Source organism: Condylostylus longicornis, unplaced genomic scaffold, assembly GCF_029603195.1.
Source record: "Condylostylus longicornis isolate FDR11 unplaced genomic scaffold, ASM2960319v2 ptg000027l, whole genome shotgun sequence".
Lineage (NCBI taxonomy): Eukaryota > Metazoa > Arthropoda > Insecta > Diptera > Dolichopodidae > Condylostylus > Condylostylus longicornis.
The window spans coordinates 2,995,782-3,023,213 of record NW_026577996.1 but is presented as its reverse complement, the minus strand read 5'-3'; the positions used below and the strand labels follow the sequence as shown (position 1 = coordinate 3,023,213).

Sequence of the window (27,432 nt, the reverse complement as noted above, 5' to 3'; positions counted from 1 at the left end):
ACAGTTACGAGCGGATCTTTTAAGAGAGCGGAACTTTAAAAAATATATGAAATAAAGTCCGCGGAAAACTTTTTTTTTCGAAATGATTTTTTCGCGAAATCAAGTGATATCTATTCTAGTATACTCGTTATTTTTAGTTAGTTTTCCCGGACTAGTAAGTAGTGCAAGTAAATCTGGATCCAATGGACCAGCAATACCAGAAGCAGTCATAGAAGAAGTTAATGCAAAACAATTGGAAAAAATATTAAATGATAAGGATTATGTAGCCGTATTCTGGTGTAAGATGAAAAAAAGAAAAAGAAAAAACCAAAGAAAAAAAAAAGTCATTGATATTTTTATATTTTTATAATAATATGTGCATAGTTATATTACATACATATGTACATACATATATAGTTTAATTATTTTATGCACGTTAAACACATTAAAAAACCATAAGAGCCGTCCGTCCTCGTTTGTCTACTTTGAAATGATCACAGTAAAGAAAAATTTTTAAGGGAGAGGAAGAAAATTAAAAAAAAATATTTACCGAAATTTTTTTAATTACATAATCACAAGAATTTTATTTTTTTTAAATATAAAATTCTGGAAAAAAAAAAAATTATTTTTATAAAATTATTTTTTTACAAAAATATTGTGAGCATTCATCATAAGTAGTAGCTCTGAGGTGAATTTTAAAAATTTATTCTAAAAAATTTATGCCTATACGAATGTCTTCGCAATAGGATTGTACATACATACATACAAACATACTTGCTTGCCTATATTCGTTATATATGTATGTATTTTGTTATAATATGTATCTTAAAAATAGATCGATTTAAAATAGACAGACAATAAATTTTTAAGTTAAAAAATTTTGACAGAAAATAGATTTCAGTTAGAGTGTTGGTTTTTTTGAGGTGCGATATTTTCATTTTCGAAAAGACCCGAAAATAAAATTTCTTATATGTGTAAATATGTATGTCCAAATACATTTTTTAATATGTCATTGTATATTAATTCTTAAATATATCTTAATAGACAATGTCATAACGAAAAAGTTTTTCTCTAATTGTTCTAAAGTAACTTTATATTTGGTTCCTTTTACTAAATTTTCATATACATATTATGTATATATATATAGATACAAATAAACTCTCTCTAGTGGTACACAAAATGCCTCTAGCTGTATGTATAATTTGTGTATTTTTATAAAAGTTCAAGAATATTTTTTGTTTTTGTGTGGGCTTCGAACGGTTAATACTCAAATAATAATATGTTTTTTGTATATACATATTATATATACCTACATATGTATATATGCCTATAAATACATTAAGTAGTAATAATAAGCACACATATGTACGTACGTCCATACGAATATTCTAATAGTATATTTACATATATATAAATAAATAATATATTCATAAATTTTTAAATACATATTTACACACATATATATTTAATGAATAAACAGAAATGTATAAATATATATAATTTATGTACATGTATAAGCAACATATGTGACAGACGTTTTCAAAACCAAAACATTTATACTATGTACTTACGTGTGTATGAAATAAAATATGTACATAAATTTATGTATATTTATTTAAAAAATTTCCTTTAGATAATGAAAATTTAAAGAAGAAAATTAATATTTAATTGAAAACTATTTATTTTAGTTCTAGATTATAAAAAAAAAGTAAAACAATGTTTAACAAACATTTTTACTCAAACAATTTTACTTTATATTTTTCCCTGCATTTTTTGATATTTTTCACATTTAACCGCCTCTATACACTCATTATGGTAACATTTATGGATATTTATTAACTAATTATTATAATAATTAAATAATAAATTAAAATAATTAATTAATAAATTAATTATTAAAGCACGTAACGCGGACAAATGCAAAAAAAAGAAAAAAATTACCTCAAAAATGAGCAGCGACATCTGTTGCCAATATTGTCTTTCTGGTATTTTCATAAAATGAATGAAGAAGTATTTATTTTTCATTATTTTTTGTTCTCTAAATGAATCTACACAAAATGTTTTGGTTTTTTTTTTGTGAATTAGAAAAAAAAATAAATTCGAAATATTTTAGATCAGGAAGATCAGGAATCAGGATAACATTGTATGTACATGTTTGCTAACAACAATTTTAATCATAACGACATTTATAAGTCACAATTCAGTATATGAACGGGTTTAGCTATAAAAATATTTTGTAAAAAAAAAAAATTGTTTGGCATCATCCTTATTCCTTTGCCATGTTAAGTAATTTAAAGAAATTCATTGCAGAAAATACTAATTAAGCTACAATAGTGTAAGGGCAAGCAAATAATATTATGTTTTTAAATTTATAACATAATAATACTAAAATTAAATTCACGTATAAAATTCTTAGACGAAATATTTTTAAGTATTCAAGTACTTTGTATTTTTATTATATTTTTTTTTTTTTTATAATTACATGAAAATTTTATTTGCAAAATTTTGGCATTACTAGCATATAAAAATATTTTGTTTTTTTCTCCTTTGCTTTGCTATTAATTTGTAAATAAAAAGTAAAAGAAAATTAAATTTATGTTAGTATAATTGTGTGATTCAAACATTTTAGCTCTAAATTTAAAAGTAAATTTTCTTAGGATGTTTTTTGTTTTTTTTTCTTCTTCTATATATATATTATTTGTATAAATAAGATGTGTTTTTAGTATATTTTATATATTATAATATTTGTTTGTTTCACACGATCTGGTGATCATTTTATATTTTGTTATTTTTAATATAACAAAATAAAAAATCTCTAAATTCATATGAATATTTACTTTTCGCATTCTATCTAGAATAAAATTAACAAAAAAACCAAAAAAAAAAAATTAGCTCTTCTTCATAATATGCTTATGTCCGCTTGGCGACAGCATATGCTCGTTTTAAGAATTATCAATTTTTAATGTATATTATTTATATTATTATATTATTTTAATGCCGTACCGTACTGTTAGACATACTTAAATATACAAATATATAAATATGCATATTTTCTTTATTTTTTTTTTGCCTCAATATCTTCTTAAAATAAATTCTTTTTTAAATTTTTAAATGTTCACATATATTATATGTAAATATATATTATAAATATGTATATGTATGTACATATTTCAAGAAAGCATGTATAACAATAATTGAAGCATTTTTATATTGAAAATATTTTATTCTTACAGATATTAACAATATTAATACATTTAATTAAATTTTTTAAAACTTCTGTTTGAATAATAAAAAATCGGAATATAAGGGCGATTTCCGAAAATTTATTTCTAACTTGGATTAACGTTAATATTAAAAATCCGAAAGAGTAAACTAGTTAATTCCTTCAGATCTGTAATAATGCTAAAACAGATTTTTAAAATTTGAGTTAGAAATTTAAATGCATACATATGTTTTCATATGTATAGTTTCATACAAAATAGTGGCCAAGGATATATTTGAATCTGCAATTGAAAAAATCTATAAAAAACATAAAATTTTTAATGATTATTGGAGAAAAACATTAAATACTTTTTATATTTAATGTTTTAAAACACAAAATAAACTACATTTACACTAAAAACAAAAACAAAAGTATCTTTTCATTTATAAGTTTTAAAATATGCGTAGGGTACCCACACATGACAATTCATTAAATGTGTTATTACAATTTTAATTGTTTTACACAAATTTTACATTTGTTTTAAGCTTAAAATATTAAATTTTAATAAACACTTATTAAATTCTAAGAGCAATCATCAAAAAAACATCTTGTCGTCCTATTCAAAAAATCACACTTATTCTATTTAAGCAGTTTTTACGCTATTTTACACTATTTACGCTACTTATTTAGTTCAATATTTATGCTGTAAGAATGGTATTTTGACATGCATTATTTTTGACATAATATTAGCGTTCCCATTTGTACACTTTTAAGTACACTTTCGATCCCTATAACTCAATGATCGAAGGTTTCGCGTAATAATAAAAAAAGTTGAGCGTAATTATGAACAAATACATTTTATACTATCATTATAATTTTCATTTTTATATTACATTCGTTCGCACTTGTATGCAATTTATCCAGCACACATTAAGAAAATTACCCACATAAAAAAAATTACCCACATTAAACTTTACCCACACGAAAAATTTACCCACGCTGGATTAATTTGGAGTTAAACACAAGAAAAAAAGCAAATTTTCACTTATGTGTGTTCTAACGTTACAAAAATGTTTTTTCATTACATTAATCATAATCTATTGTACCTACATACATACATACATACATACATATACGATTTCAAAAATAACAAAATTTTTATTAAATTTGAAAAGTATAGGTACGCACATTTTATTTTATTTGTTATTTAATAATTTTGTTTACGGTTTTTAATTTTTAGCCAAATGTGCTATGTATAGTACTATAAATGTACTATGTGTCAAATGGATATAGTTATCTAATATCATACTTTTTTACAAATGACCGTTTTCGAACAAACACTTTAACATATCCTTTCCAGTTTGTTCCCACATTTAGCGAATTTGTATTCTTGTTTATTGGTATTTCTTGTATATTTCGGAATTTGAAAGTCGTTTCGCGTTTCACATTTTTGAGTTGTTGAGCCAAATTTAATTGCCTTGAGGGATCTGAAAGCTTTTTAGTTTAGACATTATTTTTCAAGTTACTCTTTTTTGTTAAATTTGACAGTTAATTTTCAAAATTAAAATTGATGTCAAAAATATCATCGATTACGTGTTTAAATTTTCTTATTTGTAAAAACTTTGTAAAATAAAAAATTTTTTAAAAAACAAATATGTATGTTAGACTTCAATTGATTTTCTTAGCCCAAATGTTCCTGTTTAAGAAAAAGTTGAATTTTACCAGAAAAAATTAAAAAATTTATGAAATTTCAATTGGATTTACATGTACAGTGTATTTCAAATTTCATTCTAAAAATTATAGATATATAAATGTTTGTATGTACGCTTATAAAAAAATATTTTGTATATATACAGTATAAGTTAACAAATTTTGAAATCAACGAATTCATTCTAAATTTCAATCCATTATACCTATGTACATTTTTCTCCTGGATCTTTTCCAAAATTTAAGTTATCTATAAATTAGTAAGCAAAACTGGCTGGATAAAAGCCAAAAGCTTAGTGTTATTTAAGTCTGGTAAAAAACTTAAACAATTTTAAAAAAATACACACTCGTACATATGTATGTATAAATAAGAAACAAATTTTTAAATTTTTTAAAATTTTAAATAAAATATTCTAAACTGTTCTAAAAAATGTACGCGTAATTCAAGAAATTCTTTTTTCAAAATTTAATAAATTGAGCTAAATAAAAATGAAGTTTATCATTTGAGCTCATTTTCCGATTATCATATATGTATTATAAACTTGTTAAAGAACTACGTGAATAATATGCTAGTATTTAATTAAATTTTTTATAATAATGATCTACATTTGATTAAAATTTTTAAAATACAATATAAATTTGCAAAGTATGTCAACTAAACTTATTAAACAATTAAATTATAAGATTTTCTATATAATCCTGTATAGTCAATATAATTTACAACCCACGATGTACATACATATATTATTTAATGTATGTATGACTCGCACAAAAATTTTCACTTCGAAAATATGATACAATATACATATATACGTTAAGCGTTGCGTACGTTAGTGTATGAAATTTTTCGTGATTCATGGTCAATCAAAATTCTTTGTATTGTATAATGGTGGTCAAATCATGTTATGCATTTCTATATTTTATTATTCATAATTAAATAAAAACTGCTTTGTTAAAATGAAATTTTATATATAAAAATTCTAATCAAATAAATCAACAAAAGGCTTTTAATATTTATGTTGTTATATAATGCAATAATAAATACATATTAGAACCGTTGGTTCACACACATTATGCCAATCAATATTTTACAGCAATGTCTACATTCTTAATTAAATAATTATTTATTTTTGAAATATTTTCGAATTTCATGAATTAAACTTTTCTTTAAATTGAGTAAATATGTTTAAATGTTCACATTCATATTCGTTACATACATATAATTATTTTTAAAAAGTTTTTAATAAAATAATAAATTTTTTAAAAAAGTATGAAAGTAATTCGTTTCTTGAATTTATTTATTCTTGAATACTTTGTCGTAAATCCGTTTGCGGAAAATATTTATTTTATCTGATTAAAATTGTTTGAAATCAATGTTCGTAAATGCTAATATGCGCGAATATGTTGTGCATATAAAGAGAAGATAATCTCTGTGATTGCGCTAAACCTACTCACAATTATTGTGAAAAAATAGTTTTTTTAAAAATACTTTTATAAAATACAATATTCTGATTTTTCACTTACTTTATTATTATGAAAAAATGTTGTTCAAACTTTTATTTATAAAAAACCCAAAATGATATTTAAACGTTACTTATTAAATGTCATTTTTATTTGATAGATGCCAGAAGTTGTATCACTTGTGATAAAGTTTTAGCGGAGCTCGAAAAAATCGACGACGATACGGATTCATTTGGTGTTGATTTTGTCAAAATAAACGATAAACGACTTGCAAAACAATATGGCATCAAGAACTTTCCAGCTCTTACATACTTCAGGTAAATAAGCAAAAAAAAAATTTGTAAAGAAACGAAAATTTATTTTATTAAAGTATTTTTTGGTTGACTGTTAAATTTATATCTTATTTATTGTAAAAAGCATTTATGCTATTATTTTTATATACATACTCGTATGTATGTATGTATAAAAATAATATAAGAAAAGACTATACTGTCATTTACACACACATGTAACGTAACCTGTACATTTTAATCAGTCTTGCGTTATTTCGTAACTTATTTAAATTGTAAATCTGTCAATTATGGCGCATGATGTGTCATAACTTAAAACATGAAAAATCAAAGCGATAAGAAAATCTTCCGTTTGCTATATACGTACTCGTATATACATAATATACGTTAAGTATGTTCTCGTATATGCAATTTGTACAAAATATGGACCGTTTACATATTTTTTTATTTCGAAAATATATTTCGAAATTCGATTTAATAAATTATCTGTTATGATATTTGTAAAATATTTCTAGAGAAAAAGAACCGATTATATATGATGGAGATCTTATGGATGAGGAAGGTGTTTTGGATTTCTTGACGTCATTAGAAGCTATGGATTTACCGGATCGTATCGAAGAAGTAAATGCAAAAGCACTAGCTAAAATTATCGAGGATACGGATTATGTGGCTGTTCTTTTTTGTAAGTGAATTGAATGCAACAGGTATTTTTTTTTAAATATTGTTTATTTTTTTTTTTTTTTGTACAACTTTTTGTTTTTGATTTATTCTCAACAAACAAAAAATTTACAATGAAAGTACAAAGTAAAAAAATATTTTATGTATAATTTTGTTAAACAATTTTGATTATAAATAATCGCATTTGATTTTATTTTAAAGTTATTTTGTTTCCTTTTTTTTTCTTACATTTCTATGCTCGTATCAAAAATTTACTTCGTTATGTGTGTAAAAATGACATAACCTATAAAATGAATATTATATAACATCCATATAGGGAAAATATTTGAAAGCATAGATTTATGTATATATGTATAGTAAGGAAGAAGAAAGAAAAAGGAAATGGAAAAATTGAAATTAAATCACAGGATTATGTTGAATATTTTTTTTTCTACATTAAAAATAACACTCACATTATATTTTAGTATTTGTTTACTTACATATATTTAAATATGTAGATATATATGTTATTTTTTTTCAATCATAACTTATTGTGACTAATATTATGTTTTATTTTGGAGAAGAGAAAACAAAAAAAAAAAAACGTTTTCCTTTATTTACAATTAAAAGGAAATAAAAAAAAATCGTTCGAAACGCGTGTGATCGCCGGCTGATAAATCTTAACATAAATGAATTTTTTTCTTATAAAACATCCATTTGATATTAGGTCCAGATCATGCTTCGTGCCCTTCAAGAGCAATGGGTAAGTATTGAAAATTGTTAAGACTAACTTAAAATTAGCAAAACAAAAGAAAAAATAATCACATACACTGAAAACAATAATTTTGTGTTTAATCTTTACATTTCATTCTTTTTATTTTTTTGTTTCTAACTTTTTTGTATCTAATTTCTTTGTTAATAACATTTTCAATTTAATTAATTTTTCTTTTTTGTTTATTTTAATTTCTAGTATCTTTTCTATATCCAATTCATGAATCCTTTTATATTTACATTTTATAGACAGCGTTAAAAATTGTGGAGGTATTTAAAATATGCCAATTATTTGCAAAAAAAAAAGCAGATGACAAAATAAAAAGAATTCAGAAAAAATTTAGAAACAAAATATTCAAAACATTACGAAATTTAAAATACACGTAAGAACTCTTAGGAAGAGAATTCATACATGTTAAATGTGAAATTCGAATATAGTATACCAAAAAAACTTATGTATTTATTCACATAATTATTAAAGATGAAAAATTTTAAGTAAAAATTTAAAGCCAATTGTGATTGGCTCCAATAAATCTAGTAAATAACTTCTTATTACACTTTGGACATATAAAACAAACACTTAGATGCAAATCTGTAAGTTATATTGATAATAGAATTGCATTGAGTTAAACGGCATTATACGCATGTCAACATATTTAAAGCTATTTCCAAATGCACGGGCCATATCGTTATTAAAAATTTAGCATTATCACTCAACCATCTCGAAATTCCACTTCAACTGCATCATTTAAATGTTAATATGCATATGTAATTGGTATTTGAATATGCATACAATAAAAAAAAACAAAATTAACAACAGTATGTCACGTGCTTTATGGTATAGCCCCTACAAATTACAACCAAATTCTATATTATAACACGTCAAATTTTCAAAAAGAATAATTAAAATATCTAAATTGTATTGTTACTTTCTGGACTGTTTGATTTGATTTACACTTTCTTTCAAATTCTTATATCTTCCAAAAAAGAATTTTTACATTATTTTTATTCTAGAACGAAATCTGGATTTATTTTTTCCGTTCTATGTGCGTTTATATTGTCTTAAGAAATTTCTATAGTCTTATCTCTAAAAATTTCCTTACAATTTTCTGATTTACACAAATTTTATTAGGTTTCCAGCTCGAGTCAGCTAACACGACATCATCTCAATGGTATAATATCTTCGGCAGCAGTGAAACTTCTAATTTAAGAGATGATATAGGTATAGATGAGAAAATAATATTCGTTTTTATTTCGGTTAAATAACTTGGATTCAGTTCAAAAAAAAAAAATCTCATTTTTTGTAACTAGCAAAATTTATTAATTTATTCGATGCCTTAAAGTAAATTTATCCTCCTTGCATTTTCTTATATTTTCATGGAATTTTAATCTGATAATGAAATTTTCAGAATGAATACATTAAATATAGGCAACACTTTTGCAAATATTTAAAAAATTTTTAAAAAATTTCATCAATCTGACAACATAAATTGGAGTTTATAGTGTTTACAAAAAAATTATGTGAGGTTAAGTTTTATTCTTATGCTTATTGCATAATTTGTAATTACCTAAATCTTAATATAATTTACTCTCTAAAAAAAATCTTCAAAACTAGTTCCTGTCCGATCTTTTCCCTACATCCTTTTCCTTTTCAATAACAAACAATCAATAAACTAAATCAAAATGTGAAAAATTTTATAATAATGAGAAAAAAAAACACATAATTTGACGAAAATATTGCAGATAAACCAGAATGCCGAAAATGTAACAAAGCACTACAAGAACTGGAAAATATCGATGATGAAGCAGATCAACTTGGAATTGGTTTTGTGAAAATTCATGATGAGGCATTAGCTGAAGAATATAATCTCGGAAATTTGCCAGCTTTAGTATATTATAGGCATCAAACTCCAATTATTTATGAAGGTTAAAAAAATTTAACAATTTAACATAAAAATAAATTGATAATATTTGAATGAAATCCTTGAAACAGGTGAATTATCCAGAGAAGAAGATGTTTTAGAATGGTTGGTACAAAACAAATCAACTGGTGATGAAGATGATGTTATAGAAGATGTTACTTCTAAAACTCTTGGAACACTTATTAGCAATATTGACAATTTAGTTGTTTTATTTTGTAAGTTTTTTTAAGAAATTGTTGTAAATATTTAATTTAGAAATAAATAATATTTAATATCCTGAAAAGATGATCACGGAGATGACGATTCAATGACAGTACTTGAGGAATTGGAAAAAATTGATGACGACTGCGATAAGCACGGTATTCAATTCGTAAAAATTGATGATAGAAAAGCTGCACGAGAATATGGAATTGACGCTGTATGTATTATTAAACTACATAATTTTATTTAACTGCAAGTCAAAAAACACATTTTTTTTACAGATTCCATCAATTGTATATTTTGAAAATAAACTACCAAACGTTTATGATGGTGATTTGATGGATGAAGATGAAATTCTTCATTGGTTACTTGGGCAATTAGAAAAAGATGAAATTGAAGATGTTACTGACGAAATGTTAGACAAATTGGTCAAAGAAGGAAAAGTTCTAGCCGTTTTATTCTGTAATTTAACTTATATGACACTATAAAATGCTCTTACTTATTTATTTTTTTCTTCAGATGATAATAATGATAAAAAATCACAAAAAGTTTTAAGTGAGTTAGAAAATATTGATGATGAATGTGATGCACTTGGTATTACATTCGTTAAAATCGATAATCCAGAAGAAGCTCTAGAATATGGCATTGATAAAGTTCCTAAACTAATATACTTTGAAAAAGGCATTCCAACAATATATGAAGGTAATCTTGAAGCCGAAGAAAAATTATTGGACTGGCTTGAAAAACAAACAAGTTCTGATCAAATTGAAGATGTTACTGACGAAATGTTAGACTTAATTATTGAAAAAATGCCTCATGTTGCTGTTCTTTTTTGTAAGTTAAAAGAAATATAAAAATTTTTTTATTTTTATTTTACTTATGTCAAATTTTCTATAACAAATTAGATGACAAAGACCAGAAAAAATCACAAAAAGTCCTTGCGGAATTAGAAAACATTGACGATGAATGTGATCAACATGATATTGCTTTTGTTAAAATTGACGATGATGGCGAAGCTAAAGAGTACGGTATTGAAGAATTTCCTACAATTGTATTATTTGAAAGAGGAATACCACACGTCTATGAAGGCGATTTAATGAAAGAAGATGATTTATTAGGTTGGTTGGTACATCAAAAACGCTTCTCAGAAATCCCTGAGGTTACTGATGAAATGAAAGATAAACTTGTTGAAAATGAAGAACATTTAGCGGTCATTTTCTGTAAGTATAAAATTATGTTGGCATTACCGATTAAGATATACTTTCTTTAATATTTGTTATACAACTTAATTTATAATTATTTTGAAACTTGTAGATGACAAAGATGATAAGCAAGATATCCGAGTACTAAATGAACTTGAGAACATTGACGATGAACTCGAAAAGGAAGGCATTGTTATTGTTCGCATTGATAATGCTGCTGAAGCAAAAGAATATGGCCTTGATCATTTACCAGCTTTAATTTATTTTGAAAATAAAATACCTTCCATGTACGAGGGAGATTTAATGAATGAAGATGAAGTTCTTGAGTGGCTTATTTTGCAGAAACGTACCGCAACTATTGAAGAAGTTACTGACGAAATTCTTACTGAATTAATAAATTCACATGAATATGTCGTAGCATATTTCACAGGTCCATGTGATGAAGGTGACAAATGCGACAAAATTTTAGATGAATTAGAAAGCATTGACGATGAATTGGATGAAGCAGGAATTATATTTGTTACAACTGAAGACATGTCAACCGCGAAAAAATATAATATCAAAAATTTACCACAACTTGTATTCTTTAGAAATCGTGATCCATTATTCTTTACTGGTGATTTGGATGACGAAGATGAGGTGTTAGCATGGATAACAGATGAAGACACCTTAGAAATACCCGGAAAAATTGAAGAAGTCAATGTAAAAATGTTAGAAAAAACATTATCTGAAAATAAACACGTTGTTGTGTTTTTCTGTAATAAAATAAAATTTTTATTTAAATAAAACTTTTGAAACTAAACTATTTACAGATCGTGAAGCTGATAAGAAAGCTCAGAAAATCCTGAATGAGCTTGAAAATATTGACGATGAATGTGAAGAAAAAGATATTGACTTCATTAAAATATCCGATGAAGGTGTCGAAAAAGAATATGATTTACCGTCTTTGCCTGCTCTAGCATTTTATAGAAATAGGTTCCGCACAATTTATCATGGAGATTTAATGAGGGAAGAAGAGATACTTGAATGGGTCTTAGAATTATATGAATCCGACGCAGATGTTATTGAGTCTGTCGATAGAAAAACACTACAAGTTTTGATTAGTGAAGTTGAGCATTTAGCAGTTTTCTTTTGTAAGTTTTTTGTTTTTGTTGACACTTTTGCAAATATTGAAAATTTTAATATGCGGTTTCTCTTTTTCAGATGATAATAAATGTGAAGTTTGCCCAGAAATATTAGCCGAATTGGAGAATATTGACGACGACACTGATGAACAAGGAATTCAATTCGTTAAATCCAATGATGTTAAGCTTGCACATGAAATTGGTATTTTCGCGTTTCCAGCTTTGGTTTATTATGAAACAGGAGTTCCAATTATGTATGATGGTAATTGAGACGCAAAAATAGAAAAGAATGTTTATTGATAATTCTTTTCCAATTTACAGGTAATCTTAAAAACGAAGATCGTGTCTTGCAATGGTTAACCAATCAAAAGAGTAAGAAAAACAATATTAAGATTTCTCTATTTTCAATATATAAATGAATAAACAAGCTATAAACATATACTAATATATACTTACAACTTTTAAAAATTAATAAAATTATATATAAAGCTTCTTCGAATTAAGAGGCTTTTGGCCAAAAAAGTTCAGAATTCGAAACAAAGTCAAAATCCAACAAAAGCATCAAATATTCGAATAAGGGGCTTAGTTATCAACGGATTTATATACTTTCTTTAGAAGGTCAATTTCACAAAAAACAATAAGTAAATTAAAAATTTCAATTTAACTCAAATAACAATAGGACACTGAAATAAGAATAGTAAAATAATTTCTGAGCTCAATTTTCTTAATTTTTCATTAAGAAACTTTAGAATTTATTCGCAAATTGAAGTTCCTGGTACAGTTAAATATAATATGTTATATTAAATTTCCAAACATATATTTAAACTAAAAGTGTATAAAGTATTTACTTCACCATTTATTTTAAACATTATCATGGAAAACAGTCACTTTATCTTATTCGTTTCAATTTGATGCATGTAGATTTATTTTATTACAAAAAAAAATAAGATAAACTCTTTGCATAGGCACTTCGGCTGAGGATGATGAAGATGACAATGATAATAATGATGACGACGACAATGACAATGACGATGACGATGACGATGACGATGACGATGACGATGACAATGACAATGACGATGACAATGACAATGACGATGACGATGACAATGACAATGACGATGATAATTACAATGATAATAACAACGACGATGATGATGATGATGATGATGATGATGATGATGATGACGATGACGATGACAATTACAATGATAATGATAATGACAATGACGATGATGAAGATGATGGCAATGACGATGACGATGACGAAGACAACTATGGGATGGACAATAACGACGACGATGACGACGATGACAACGATGACGAAGATGATGATGATGAAGATGATAAAAAAAAGTCAGAAATAATAAAACAAAAAAATAAACTTCTCCTGTCAATAAGACAATCTAAATTAAGTAAAACGAATGATGATGACGATGAATATGATTATGGTGATGATGAAGATGACAATGACGAAACTGAAATCTTTGGTAAAGAAAATCGAAAAAGCAAAATAAAACAGAGACACAAAGTCATCAGTTGGATGAAAACTTTTAAAAATAGGTTTGCAGCCCAATCTAAAAAATACAAAGACGACGATGATGATGATGATGACAATGATAATGATGATGATGATGATGAAAATGGTAACGATGATGATGATGAAAATGATAATGATAATGATGATGATGATGATGACGATGATAATGTTGATGATGATGATGAAAATGATGATGATGGCAATGATAATGATGATGATGACGATGACGGAAATGATGATGACGACGATGAAGGTGACGATAATGACGATGAACCTCAAGATGATGACGATGATGATGATGACGATGATGATGATGATGATGCCGACGATGATGATGGTAATGAAGAAGATAATGGTAATGACAATAATGACTATGACGATAACGACAAATACATATCAAGAACGAAAAACAACAAAGCTGCTCGTAACAAACTTCACAAAACAAAACAAATTTTAAAGGCGAATATAGGTAAAAATGACTTCGGATAGTGTCATTTATGAAGATTTTTAAGATCATTTCGATGTCGTGATTAATTTTCAACCTTTTCCATTGAAATTTTCCCAAATATAATTTTTGTAAAAACTTAAATCTGAATAATGACAGTAAGAAAGAACATATTCTGGTTTCTAAAGTTGATGATCGTGTTTTATGTTTTGATGCAAATTATTCTTCCATATTTAATCGTATTTTAAATATTGTGACTAATTAAAAGGCCACTTTTGATAATTAACATTTAAAGAAAATTTCTAAATCATAATATAACATTGCTTATGAAAATATGTATGTAATCAAAAATTTAGAACTTTACCATCATTTACAGTCGGTTTCTCAACACACTCTACATATTTTCTTCCGCCTTAAAAGCATAAAAGTTTGATGTTGATCTTGTTGACACGTACAATTTTGTTATACACATTTTGAAAAAAAAAACATGTGTGAAGGACAATGTATTTTGTACATAAATGTATTTATTGTGTTTCATCTTTAAAACAAAGACAAGATACAATACTACGTATACATGAAGTTTTAAAACAGATGAGCAGACAATATTTTTTTGAAATGTCACTAGAAAACATCGTCAAATTTATAGGCGAATGTATGTAACAATTTTTATTCCTTTTGAGTTTTTTTTTAATTCCCCTTAGAGAAATGCACATTATATAGAAAATAAAAACCAAAAATTTTTATTAGACCCATTAATATAGATTCATATATATTGAGATGTTACAATATCCGTATTTTAAACCCAAAAAGAAAACCCTTTTTACATAAAGAAATGTTTCGTCCACATTTTGTTTGATTTCTACATTTAAAATTCTATATTGATGAAATAATATGAAATATTTAAACACATAATTTTCTTATGAGCTTTCCCTTGTACTAACATATAAGTAGTTAATAGTGTAATAGCTTACTAATTTCTTTATAAATTATTAAAAAAATTTTAAAGCAAACACTTTAATGCAGATTTAACATCAATTTTTAATTGAAATTTAAAACTGAATTGCTGAAAAAGTTAAGTTAAACATTAAATCTGCATTTATAGGTAGATGTCGTTAGCTTTCACTTAATTTGTTCCTACAATTATTTACAATATGTTTAATTGTAAAAAAAAAATTTAACATTTTATTGAAATTTTAAATTACATTCAGGAGTTGACATTTTGTATAAATAATTATAATAATTAAAACAATAAATATTACAATCGATTAATATTACACACATTCCTTATAATTTTATACTCAATTAATTCCTTAATTTTTTTTCTAGTCAAAGGAGATTTCTTTTTATTATAAAATCAATTAAATCTCCATTAAGTTTTTTCTTGAAAATTTTTCGGACATCTCATGCATTTTTTAATCAACTTAGTAAAAAGATATTCAAATGGAGATAATTGAATCAACTAGTTGTCTTCAATTTCATTCCAATCGATATATATTTCTGAAATAACAACATAATAAAAATATATTTATTTTAAAATAAATATAAAGAGTTATTTTATTATTTGAAGTCATAAAATTAAAGTAATTTAAAAAATAAAACATAATTTTTAACCTGAAATCAAAATATCGCATGAAAGAAGCATGAAAACAATTCAAATTGCATTTAATTTTTTTTACAAAATAATTTTATATACGCAGTATACTTGAATCCATAACTTTATCATATAATAAATAAAGTGGAACAATTGAAAAAAGAACATAATTCACAATAGATATCAATTCACATTTTATTTGTCTTCGTTTAATTTTCTCTTAATCCTCTATAATATTAATTGTTTCCAAAAGTATTCACTAATATTTTTAAAAAATTGGCTATTTTCTGAAAAGCAACGCAACTCTTTATGTATAGTATTAAAATATAAATACAATTTTCAATATTATTTTCAAAATTATTGTCAAAAAAATAGTTTGACAGAATAAAATTTTAAACGTCAGAACTCAAACAATATTTTTTTTTATAAAAAATCATTTAAATTTAACGCAAGTGAATCAAAATAAAATAATCAAAAAATTTAAATTTTTTTTATTAAATCCTAAAATTTAGCTATCTAAAATATATTATTTAATATCCTTTGACTTTAATACTGACAGAATTTAAAATGATTACGTAAAATTATTACATTTACATATGATTAACAAAAAAAAAACATTATATATACTTATATAATACAAATTATATAATATTTTGTGCAATTATATTTGTTTATTAAAAAAAAAATACATATTTTTTTCAATTTTACTCATACAATTATTTATTTATAATTTTTTTTTTTTAATTTATGTAATTAAAAATTTTGTTATTACAAATTTTAAAATATAAAAAATATCAAGAATGTTATTACAAAATCCTAAAAAATAACGTGATCCCAATTAAATTACATTTTAAAAACTACAAAAAGTTTTGAATAAAACACAAATTTTTTTCCATTACAAAATATGGCAATATTATGCAATAATTTCATAAAATTCAAAAATAAAAAACAACAACAACAAAAATGTTAAAGAAAATACTATTATTATTATTATTATTTAATGGATAAGAAAAAAAACTATTATTTCCATTTAATGCATATTATTTGCTATGGATTTTTTTTTTAAATGCGAAAGATTTTGTGAGAAACGTTCTTTTTCTGTATACACAAAAACATTTTGTCAGTAAAAAGTCAAATAATTTGACTGAAAATTTATAAAATTGTCAAAATAATTAAAATTGTTATTAAAATTTCACTTATTATTTTAATTTTTAATTTTAAATGCAAAACAAAGTACTAAACTAACTGCTTTCAACAATTTTTATTTGTTTATGTGCACCAAATGAATTTTTAAAAATATTAAAAATTAAATATTTACTCTATTGAAATAGAATTATTCTCTTGAACTACTTTTGTAATGTTTACCTGATTATCTATTAATTTTTTTTTTGTATCCATCTATGTAAATTTTTTAATATTTATATAGATTTTTTATTCTAACACCTTAAAAATAAATTAATAAATAAAAAATTCATTTTGTTTTTTTTTTTTTATCCAAAAAAAAAAAAAAAAATATTCAAAATTCAAATTACAAAAAAAAAAAAAAATATTATCTGACAAAATGTTTTTGTTTGTTACACACAGATGACGAATGTTTCTATGTTGGATTGGGTCATGGCGCGGAATCAGCTAGGAAGGGAAAAAATTATGTTCCAAATGATTATAAACCATTCCAGTGCTGTCCAACAAAAATGGAGAAATCAACTAAATTACCAAAAATGTCAGCTCAAAGACTTGGTCATCAAAATTCAAATGATAAAAATAAAGAGAGTCCATTTAAATTTGCTCCAACAAAATCAAATCGTCATCATAAGAAAGATGATGATGACGACGATGATGATGATGATGATGATGATATTAAAATAAAAAAAACATCACAAAAAAGTAAATCAAAATCTTTACCACATCCACCATCAATTACAGATAAAAAAAAAACTCATATAAGCGGGACTAATGAATTCGCAAAAGTAACAAATCCGAAACTAACATCAACACATAAAGATAACAATAATGATAAAAAAAACATTAAAAAACAAAATATAATACCACCATTATCAAAAGATAAAACACTTAAAACATCACACAACAAAAAAAATGATGAAAAAATTGAAAATTTTAAAGAGGGTACGTTCGATTTTAAAAAATATCTGATTTGGTGATAAATTCTTTTTTTTTTTTTTAACTATAGTTTTATATAAACTTAAAATAATTATATATAAAAGACAAAAAACAAGTCTTTCATATTAAAACATTTACATAAAATGCATCATATGATATTATTTTGTCCTAATCCCTTAAATTATCTTTTCAGGTTTCGATTACATAAAAGATCATATTAAAAAAGTATATGATATTATATTCCAAGAAAGTTTATTCTGGACAAATCAAAATTAAAATCATGACGAAAATGAAACGAACTTAAAATCAGAAATCAAAACAAAATTAAAAAAAAATTTTTTTTTGTTCTTTCATAAAATTTGGTAAATTCAAATTTAACCTACCGCATAATATCATCATTATCTTAAACCATTAATTATAACATCTTTTATGGGGCCTAACATCCATTATAAAATCATAAAACTATTTGTCTGTCTCAGATTCTCTTTCAATCAAAAAAATCGCATTTTCGCCATTTTATTTAAAAATAAAAAAAAGAACGTAAATTCAAAAATATTAATTATGTAAAAACATCAAAATAACGGAATTTTTAATAAATTTTCGTTTTAAATTGAAACATCTTTCATACAACAAATTGTAAATTAAAACAATGTTTGCACACATTTTCATAATAAAAAAAAAGGAAAAAAAAAAAAGAAAAAAAATCTTTAAGTTTGATTACCCCTCGTTGTCAGAAATCATAAAACTATTGTCATTTTGTTTTGTCATTTTTGACTGACCAAAATAAATTGACAACAATTTTACCATTTCTAACAACGGGGTAACATTTTTATTTTGCACTTTATGGCTGTAAACATGAAAACTTCTCGATCATAATATACAAATTTTGTAAATAAAATTGTACATAAGTTCTTATTTCTTAACACACCATGAATGTTAAATGAGGTTTCGTTAAGAAATAAAAATGAGGGCTGTCATTTATGATTCATGGACGAGTAAAATATCAAACACACTTAATATATACAAACGATTTTTAAATATGCTTGCTATGCAAGATAAAATTTTTCCAATTCTTGTATCTTAGAACATGTTTTAAAAAACGTCCTTGATTATAAAATGTTCTTCATTAAAATATTTTGTATAATTAAAATTGTTAATTTATATTTATTTATTTTTTTTTTTTTTATATAAGATAACCATTTTATATTTATGATTAATATTATTATTTTTATTTTGTTTTATATGTAATTTGTTTAACACCAAGTTTTTAATTTATAAAACTAATTATTTAAATTCAAAATCAAAATATTTTAACAATCGTATATGGTTTTGATTTAAAATACATTTCATTCGAGCTTGTACCCAATTTAAAATCACAGTGACATAAGTTTATACTTTCAACTTGCCATTAGAAAATTTTTGGTGGTATAAGTCGTCTAGTCAATTTTTTTAAATATGCTTTTTTTTTATTAAATACATATTTAAATTTATTAAATAATTAAATTCTTTTAAAAGTTGACTCTTCAAAAAATTTTCTATTCAAATGCATTTTAATAAGTCTTTCATCTCTTTCATTCGCTGAAATCTGAACTAAAAGAAAAAAAAACAATAATTTCTAAAAATATAAAAAAACAACTACTTCGCCATCTACATACAACAGAAATCAACAATACAATACACATGAATCTGCAAAAATTAATTATTACAACTGAAAATCTCGCAAAATCTCGCTACAAATTTTAAAACTTTAATAAATAATATTTATTTATCGAAAATAAAATAATTAAATTTTTTTGTAATTGCAAATTGTTTGAATCTACTTTCTGTTTATAAAAATTATGCTATAATCATTTAGTTTGTTTATTCCTAAAAAAAAAATAAAAAAATAAAAAAATACTTAAAAAACTTTTGTTAAAAATTTTATTTTTATTATAAGTTTTGTTAAAATTATATGAAATTATTGCATAATATTTGTATTTATTATTTTTCAATGTTTTATATTTCTAATTAAAAGACTAAAACGATATGTTTTTCTGTAATTTATGAATGATTTATAAAATAAAAAAAAAATGTTTATCTATAATAGCACACCGGCATAATAATAATTTTATAAAACTATTTTAAAGTTTTTATAAAATAAACTTTTCAAGTTAAATATAAATTAATTTTTTTATTGTTATTTATTTCTCCGACTTCATTTTATCATTTACAGTTTAGCTTTCCATAAATTCAAAACTGCGGCAATACTACACCGATTTTGTTAAAAAATATATGTAGTAGATTTTATTGCAATTTTGAAATCAAACTTGTTTAGCATACAAACACAGCGCAAATAAACATTTAAAAAACTTAGGTACTTGACCAATAGATTTTGCCTTCTACCATGCGTTATTTAATCGTCCTATCTTATTACACAACTCGTAAAATAACTAATAGTTTCTAAATAGCTTAATACTAATATAATGCTACCGTAATTTCGATATCAGTGTCTTTGATTTTGAAATTTCAGTAATACAATATTAGCTCAAAAATTAGCCAACTAATTGTGATTGCTGAATTGTATAACTAAAAGATTTCAATGTAAGAATATTGGATTAAGAACAAACTACTTATATATATATCTAATAAGGGTATACACCCAAACATCAATTGAACGTATTCAGCTCTTGAAATTGTCATTGAAACTGAATAAGTCAAGTTGAATTAGGATCTGCGTTTTGATAGACAACCTTATTCATTTTAACTTTTTAAAATATATAAATTTGTCTTCGAAAATTTTTAACATATACCCGCTGTTGAAATAGTTATATTAAAATTGTAATAGTAAATTGAATTTAGTTATTTTTAAAATTAACGTAAGTTAGTATGTAACATAAATTCTTACCATAAAATATAACTATTACAATAATTTTTAACAAAAAATAATAATAATAATAATAATAATAATAATAATAAAAAATTAGAGAAATCAAGTTTTCGATATGTTGAAAAAAAAAAAATAAAAAGGAACCAAAGCAAGGCTTTCGAGATGTTCGTACAACTTATAAATAAATTCACAACTTGTTAAAATTTTCTAAAATATATATGTTTATTAATGATATATGCAGGAGACATGAGTTTAGGGCAGAATGTTTTTAACTGGATTGTGGCACAAAAAACTGACGAAACAATTGAAGAAATCGATAGAGACACTTTATTGGAATATATTGATACAAACGACTTCCTTGCGGTTGTATTCTGTAAGTATTGAAATTTTCTATATCGATTTAAAAAAAAACAAAATTAAAATGATAATGTTAATGAAATATATATGTATATATATATATATATATATATATGTATAGTCAAGGAGGAAGACACCGATACACCTCGCATATTAAGACACATTGAATTAATTGATGACGAAGCACTGGAATATGGAATTAAAATTTGCAAAATGAACGATAAATTAATGGCGAAAAAATATGGTTTCAGAAATCCTCCTGGTATTACTTACTTTAGAAAAGGAAAATATATCAATTACGATGGAGATATTGATGATGAGGAAGAAGTACTGGATTGGTTAACAAGCCCAGCTAATATGGAAATGACAGATCACATTGAACAAGTTAATCGAAAAATGTTTGAGAAAATACGAAAAACTTCTGATTACTTGGCAGTTTTCTTTTGTAAGTAAAATGTCCTATAAATTATTAGTTTCTTGCAAAATTTCCTCTTATTACTTTTTATAGTGCCCAAAATTAAAAATGACTGTTTTTATACCTTTTATTAAAACAGAACTAAGACAAGATATTTTTTCTTCATTTCTATGTTATTCAAAAATAATTTAATTAAGCAATATGAATTCGTTAAACAACAAAATGGCTCTTTATTTAAAAAGTTTTTAAACGTTAATCGATAATTTTGTCATTCAAAAATGACAAAGTCAAGATTTTTACAATGTGTCAATAACATTATTTGTCGTTTTTGAAGTTTTGAATTTCTTTTTGTTTTTCATTTTTTTCAAAAAAGTAACTAATATCTTTCACGAATCGTACTACTCATTTTAAAATTAGTAATACATATTGTTAATAATCCTCTCGTTATTTTCATTTACGAAATAGTTATTACTATTTCAAATACATTGAAATATACACTTAGGCGAAACTTGTGGTTCTTGCGCGCTTAATCGTAAATGTTTTGGGCTAATAAATATTTTTTGGTTCCTAAGAATCTAAACTCAACCCAATTACTCTAATTGAGCTGAAGATTTGCCAAATTTTCAAATAATTTCTAAAACCATGACCAGTCATGTCAATTTTACATTCAAGTAAGACAGTCAACTAGACTTCAACATTGCAATTATGCAAAAAAAACTCAAATTTTAATAATATATCGTCAGTATAATGGAACAGTCATGAAACTGCTTTTTTGAGAGTTTTGAATTATATATACAGAAAAATTCAGATTCTAAATACCTTCATGAAAAACCCACGAAAAATAACGTTGTAAATTTTACACGTAACTGCAAATTAACAATATTGTGTATATTTTTAAATGCGTTTTTCTCGGAACACAAAAAAAGCAGTTTGGCGACTCTACCATAATAAAATGATATGTTTCTTTCAAATAACATAACGAAAATATTTATATCGTGAATATATAACGAAAATTATATTGTGAATAATTGTAGAAATTTTAAAAATTCACAATTCGTGCAAATAAAAATTTCTGAGCCAGCATAGCTAACGCTATCTATCCTAATTTTATTCTGTAAAATCACAATATTGAATCGAGGCATTCCTTAAATATGTACATATGTATATGTAGGTATTATGGATATTTTATACATTAAATATTTCAAAATACAATTTTTTGCGTTTTTTACCACAAATAAAAACGAAACAGATAGCGATGACTGCAAACAGTGTCCAAGAGTTTTAGCTGAAATCGAACATATTGATGATGAAGCCGATAAAGCTAACATCGATTTCGTCAAAATTGATGATAGAGAGATGGCGAAAGAATTTGGTGTATTTGCATTACCTGCAATTGTATTTTTTAAAACATCCTCAAAAGAACCCGTTATTTATGCTGGTAATATAAATAATGTACAAAAATTTTCTCTTAATCAACATATAAGAATGGAAAAAAAGTATACATACAAAAAATGTATTCATAACAGGTGATCTATATGATGAAGAACAAATTTTAAATTGGTTATTAACGCAACAAAATCCAAGTGGTGATGTTATAGAAGATCTGGAAGGTGAAAATTTAATCAACTTAATTGAAGAATCCGGATCAATTGCCGTATATTTTTGTAAGTGTCAAATTTAGAGTTCAACGACTAAAATTTATAGGTATATTTTATTTTATTTTTTACATTCTAAATAAAAAAATTTAATTTTTATACAGAAGAAATATTATAGAATTTTACTACATAAAATTTATTCATATTTCAATAATGTTTTTTTCCATAATTCAACAACTTTTTTTTAAATATAAATATAGTTGTTGGACATAATACTGTGACTAACAAAATTATACATATTTCCTTTAAATATATATATATAAAAATATATATATATATAATACGTATATGAAAAATGATCATATACATATTCTGTATTATATTTGATCAAATGTACATAATATATAATAATCTTTTAAATTTAGAAATAAGTTAATAAGGACTTTAATATTTATCAAAAACAAATCTAAAAAAATCAAAAATCTTAAATAGAAAAGCAAAATTATTAAAAAATGCATTTAGGGAACAAAACTCAATGCGATATTTGTAACTCTAAGGCTATGAGAAGAGCTCGTTTAAAAAAAGAACGTGAGCAACAGCAACAACAAGATGTTCCATCTGCTGCTGCATTAACGGGCGAAGATTCAGAACATGCAGAACATCAAGCTGCACACCATGAAGAGGGTATAATATCAATCGCAGAAGTTAAAAATCCTTATACCTAAAAAAAATTTATTTTAAAAATATGTTTCACCGACATATACTACCCGTAAATGTAGTATCCAACTCCCTTAAATAATTGATATGTTATAAGTAGTGTCTACCAAATTGTTTACGTATATTAAATATTTTTCATATTTTTGTTTATTTTTTTATTTTGTAGTACATATATTAAAATGTAGTCTCCTCACTGCAATGTAAATACTTTTGAACAATAACAAAAAAAAAACTCCCTGTTTAAAATAGAGATATGATTGTAGTATAGTAATGAAATTTTGCTCATCAAAAAACTGAAAAATAATAAGCATTCAATTTTAATTTATTCCTTAGAATATTCATTTAACGTCGATGACATGATTTACGTTTTTTGTCCAATAAACGAATTAATTATTGAACGTAGTTAAATATACCTTTTTTTGTAATACGGACAAACTTCCCTCACTCGAACCGGTTATGCCTTCAGCTTCTTCTTAAATCGAACTTGTTTTTGTATTAACATTTTATTTTTTATTACGTTTGTTAATTTCGAACTAATTTTTAAAATTTATCGTATTTCGAGTTATGGAAGTTCCGCTGTATAATGTTGCGTATGGTGAATTTTTTGTACACAACTTTAAATCATATTACATGTACAATTTTGGTTTCCTAACACAAAAATTAAGTCATTTTATATGTCTTATATTAAAAACCTAGACATACTAATCTTATATTTTTGTGTACCTAAATATTGTTAAAGAGCACGCTTTATTTTTTTGTTTTTAAAACTTATTTTTTATACGCATATAAAAAAATTTTATTTATATGCAATGATTCCCGAAACAATATACATATATGTATGTGAAAAATTCATGTAATTGAATCCAGAGTTTTTATATTTTCCTCACTAATAAATTTTACTATCTAAAAAACACATTAAATAACAACAAAACTAAGACTATCTGCAATATTTTAAGATACTGACGAATGCGAACAATGCACGAAAGTACTTGAAGAATTAGAAAACATAGATGATGATTGTGACAAACATGGTATTGTATTTGTCAAAACAAAAGATTTTACTGTTGCTGACGGATATGGTGTGCATTCTTACCCAGCACTCGTTTATTTTGAGAGTGGAATTCCAAATGTTTTTGAAGGTATATTATCGAAATGAAATTGAAAAAAAAAATCTAGTAATCGACATTGTTATATATCTATATATACAAAAGGCGAACTGAATGAAGAAGAGGAAGTTTTGCAATGGTTAATTACTCAAAAGACGGAAGATAGAATTGAGCTTATTACAAGACAAATGTTAGAAAATATGGTTGAAGAAACTCAGTATTTAGCCGTTTACTTTTGTAAGTAAATCAATTAACACTTGCAAATACTTATTAAATTTTGATTGAGTTTTATTAACAATTAGATAAAATGAACTGCCATATTTGTGACGAAATATTGGAGGGACTAGAATTGATAGATGATGAGTGCGATGTTTTTGGTATTCATATGGTAAAAATTCAAGACCCCCAGTTAGCAAAACGTTATTCAATAAAAACATTCCCAGCATTAGTTTATTTCAGGTATGAAAAATTACAATTTAATTTATAAACCTCATGTTAGTAACAAATATTTGTTTTATAAAATTCTTATTTATAGAAATGGAAATCCATTACTATTTGAAGGCGATCTTCAAAATGAACAGTCCGTATTAGAATGGTTAATTGATGATGATAATAGAGAATTAGCGGATGAGATAGAAGAAGTTAATGACAGAATGTTAGAAAGATTAATGGACGAGTCTCCTTTATTGGTTGTATTCTATTGTACGTAAATATTAAAATTAGAAAATAAAAAATTAATAGTTTCATTATGTATTAATATTACAGATGATGAAGATTGCGCAGAATGTGAGGAAATATTGGAGGACTTAGAAGAAATTGATGGGGAAGCTGATATGTTTGGAATTGATTTTGTTAAAATTGCTAGTCAAGAAGCTGCTCAAAAATACGAAATCGTTAATATTCCGTCATTGGTTTATTATAGGTGATAGAATATTTAATTTTAATAAATATTGGCATTAAGTAAACCGATTACTTTAAAAAAAAATAGAAAACGAATTCCTGTATTCTATGATGGCGATTTACATCAGCACGAAAAAGTTCTAGTTTGGTTAACATCACAAGATGTATTTGAAATAAAAAATGAAATCGAAGAAGTTAATCGGAAAATGTTAGATAAACTTTTAGAAGAAAACGAATTTTTAACAGTCTATTTCTGTAAATATTTTATGAAATTAATGTTTGTATAGTGAAATTAGAAAAAGTTGCTATTTTTATTAGATGAACATGGACATCCGGATAGTGCATTAGCACTGGAAAAACTAGAAAATATTGACAGCGAAACTGATAATCTTGATATAACATTTGTGAAAATGGCTGATTCACGATATGCTAAAAAGTGGGGAGTCACGAAATTACCTGCATTGGTATATTTTAGAAAACGGTTTCCTAGCATATATAGAGGTAAAAACTGAATGTTTCTAAAAATATTTTATATTTTAATTGAGAAAATGAAAAATTTTTATACTTGTAATTATTCTTCTACTATGTAGAAAATCGTATGACCTACAGCCTACTAAAAAAATGAAGCTAACAATAATAACTTTTCTTATTTTTATCAATTTAATTTTTCAAAATAAAGTACTCACATTATTTTACTGCTTTTTTTTTTAGGCGATCTGTTATCAGAAGATGAAGTAATGGAATGGTTGAGAAAAAATCGTTTTCGGCAACCAGAATTAAATATATTTATGTACGCTCTTATAGCACTTGCTGTAGGATTTATGTTATACACAGCTTTTCTACTACAGTGTTTCAAGCCTAGTCCAGCTCCACCAGTGCAGCATCCAAAACAGACTTAATAATAAAATACTTGAGAAAATTTAAAACATCATGTAATTTTCTTTTTTTTTTGTTTCCGAAGTTATGTCCGGTATTATATACATTCATGTTAAAATAGTTTTATCAAGCTCATTATATAGTGTTTATTCATACAAAAATAACCAATTAATAGTTGCATTTTCTGGATAAATGAAAATTATTAAATAATTTGATTTCGAACATTTTTAATTAATGTGTATGTAGGTACGTGGAGAGAAAAAATTGTTTTAAGTATTTGCACTAGTTAATCGAAACACCCAAGAGTTTTTTTGAATAACTTTTCCAAATCACAATTTATTCACCATAATTTTATGTCAAAGGCGGTTTTCATTAAGTTTCTTTTCAATT

The 27,432-nt window shown here is 24.5% G+C and overlaps 1 protein-coding gene across 7 annotated transcripts; it reads left to right on the top strand.

Annotated features, from left to right (window-relative positions):
• On the top strand, window positions 1-27,257 carry LOC129607269 (protein PFC0760c). 7 transcript variants are annotated; one of them, XM_055518144.1, is made up of 26 exons: window positions 1-278; window positions 6,510-6,666; window positions 7,155-7,321; window positions 9,200-9,289; window positions 9,811-9,993; window positions 10,061-10,204; window positions 10,274-10,407; window positions 10,472-10,652; window positions 10,710-11,024; window positions 11,096-11,410; window positions 11,505-12,149; window positions 12,205-12,525; window positions 12,596-12,778; window positions 21,318-21,449; window positions 21,555-21,878; window positions 23,098-23,286; window positions 23,375-23,512; window positions 23,966-24,127; window positions 25,117-25,299; window positions 25,372-25,503; window positions 25,569-25,725; window positions 25,802-25,968; window positions 26,032-26,188; window positions 26,255-26,421; window positions 26,485-26,667; window positions 26,878-27,257. In XM_055518144.1, exons 1-26 carry the CDS (start codon window positions 83-85, stop codon window positions 27,063-27,065), a joined length of 5,310 nt encoding a protein of 1,769 aa, XP_055374119.1. In that variant the 5' UTR covers window positions 1-82; the 3' UTR covers window positions 27,066-27,257. The 7 variants fall into 7 exon arrangements, with proteins under 7 accessions (XP_055374119.1, XP_055374125.1, XP_055374120.1 ...); XM_055518150.1 differs by lacking the exon at window positions 9,200-9,289 and adding an exon at window positions 8,024-8,059; XM_055518145.1 differs by lacking the exon at window positions 23,966-24,127.
• Window positions 27,258-27,432: the final 175 nt, after the last annotated feature.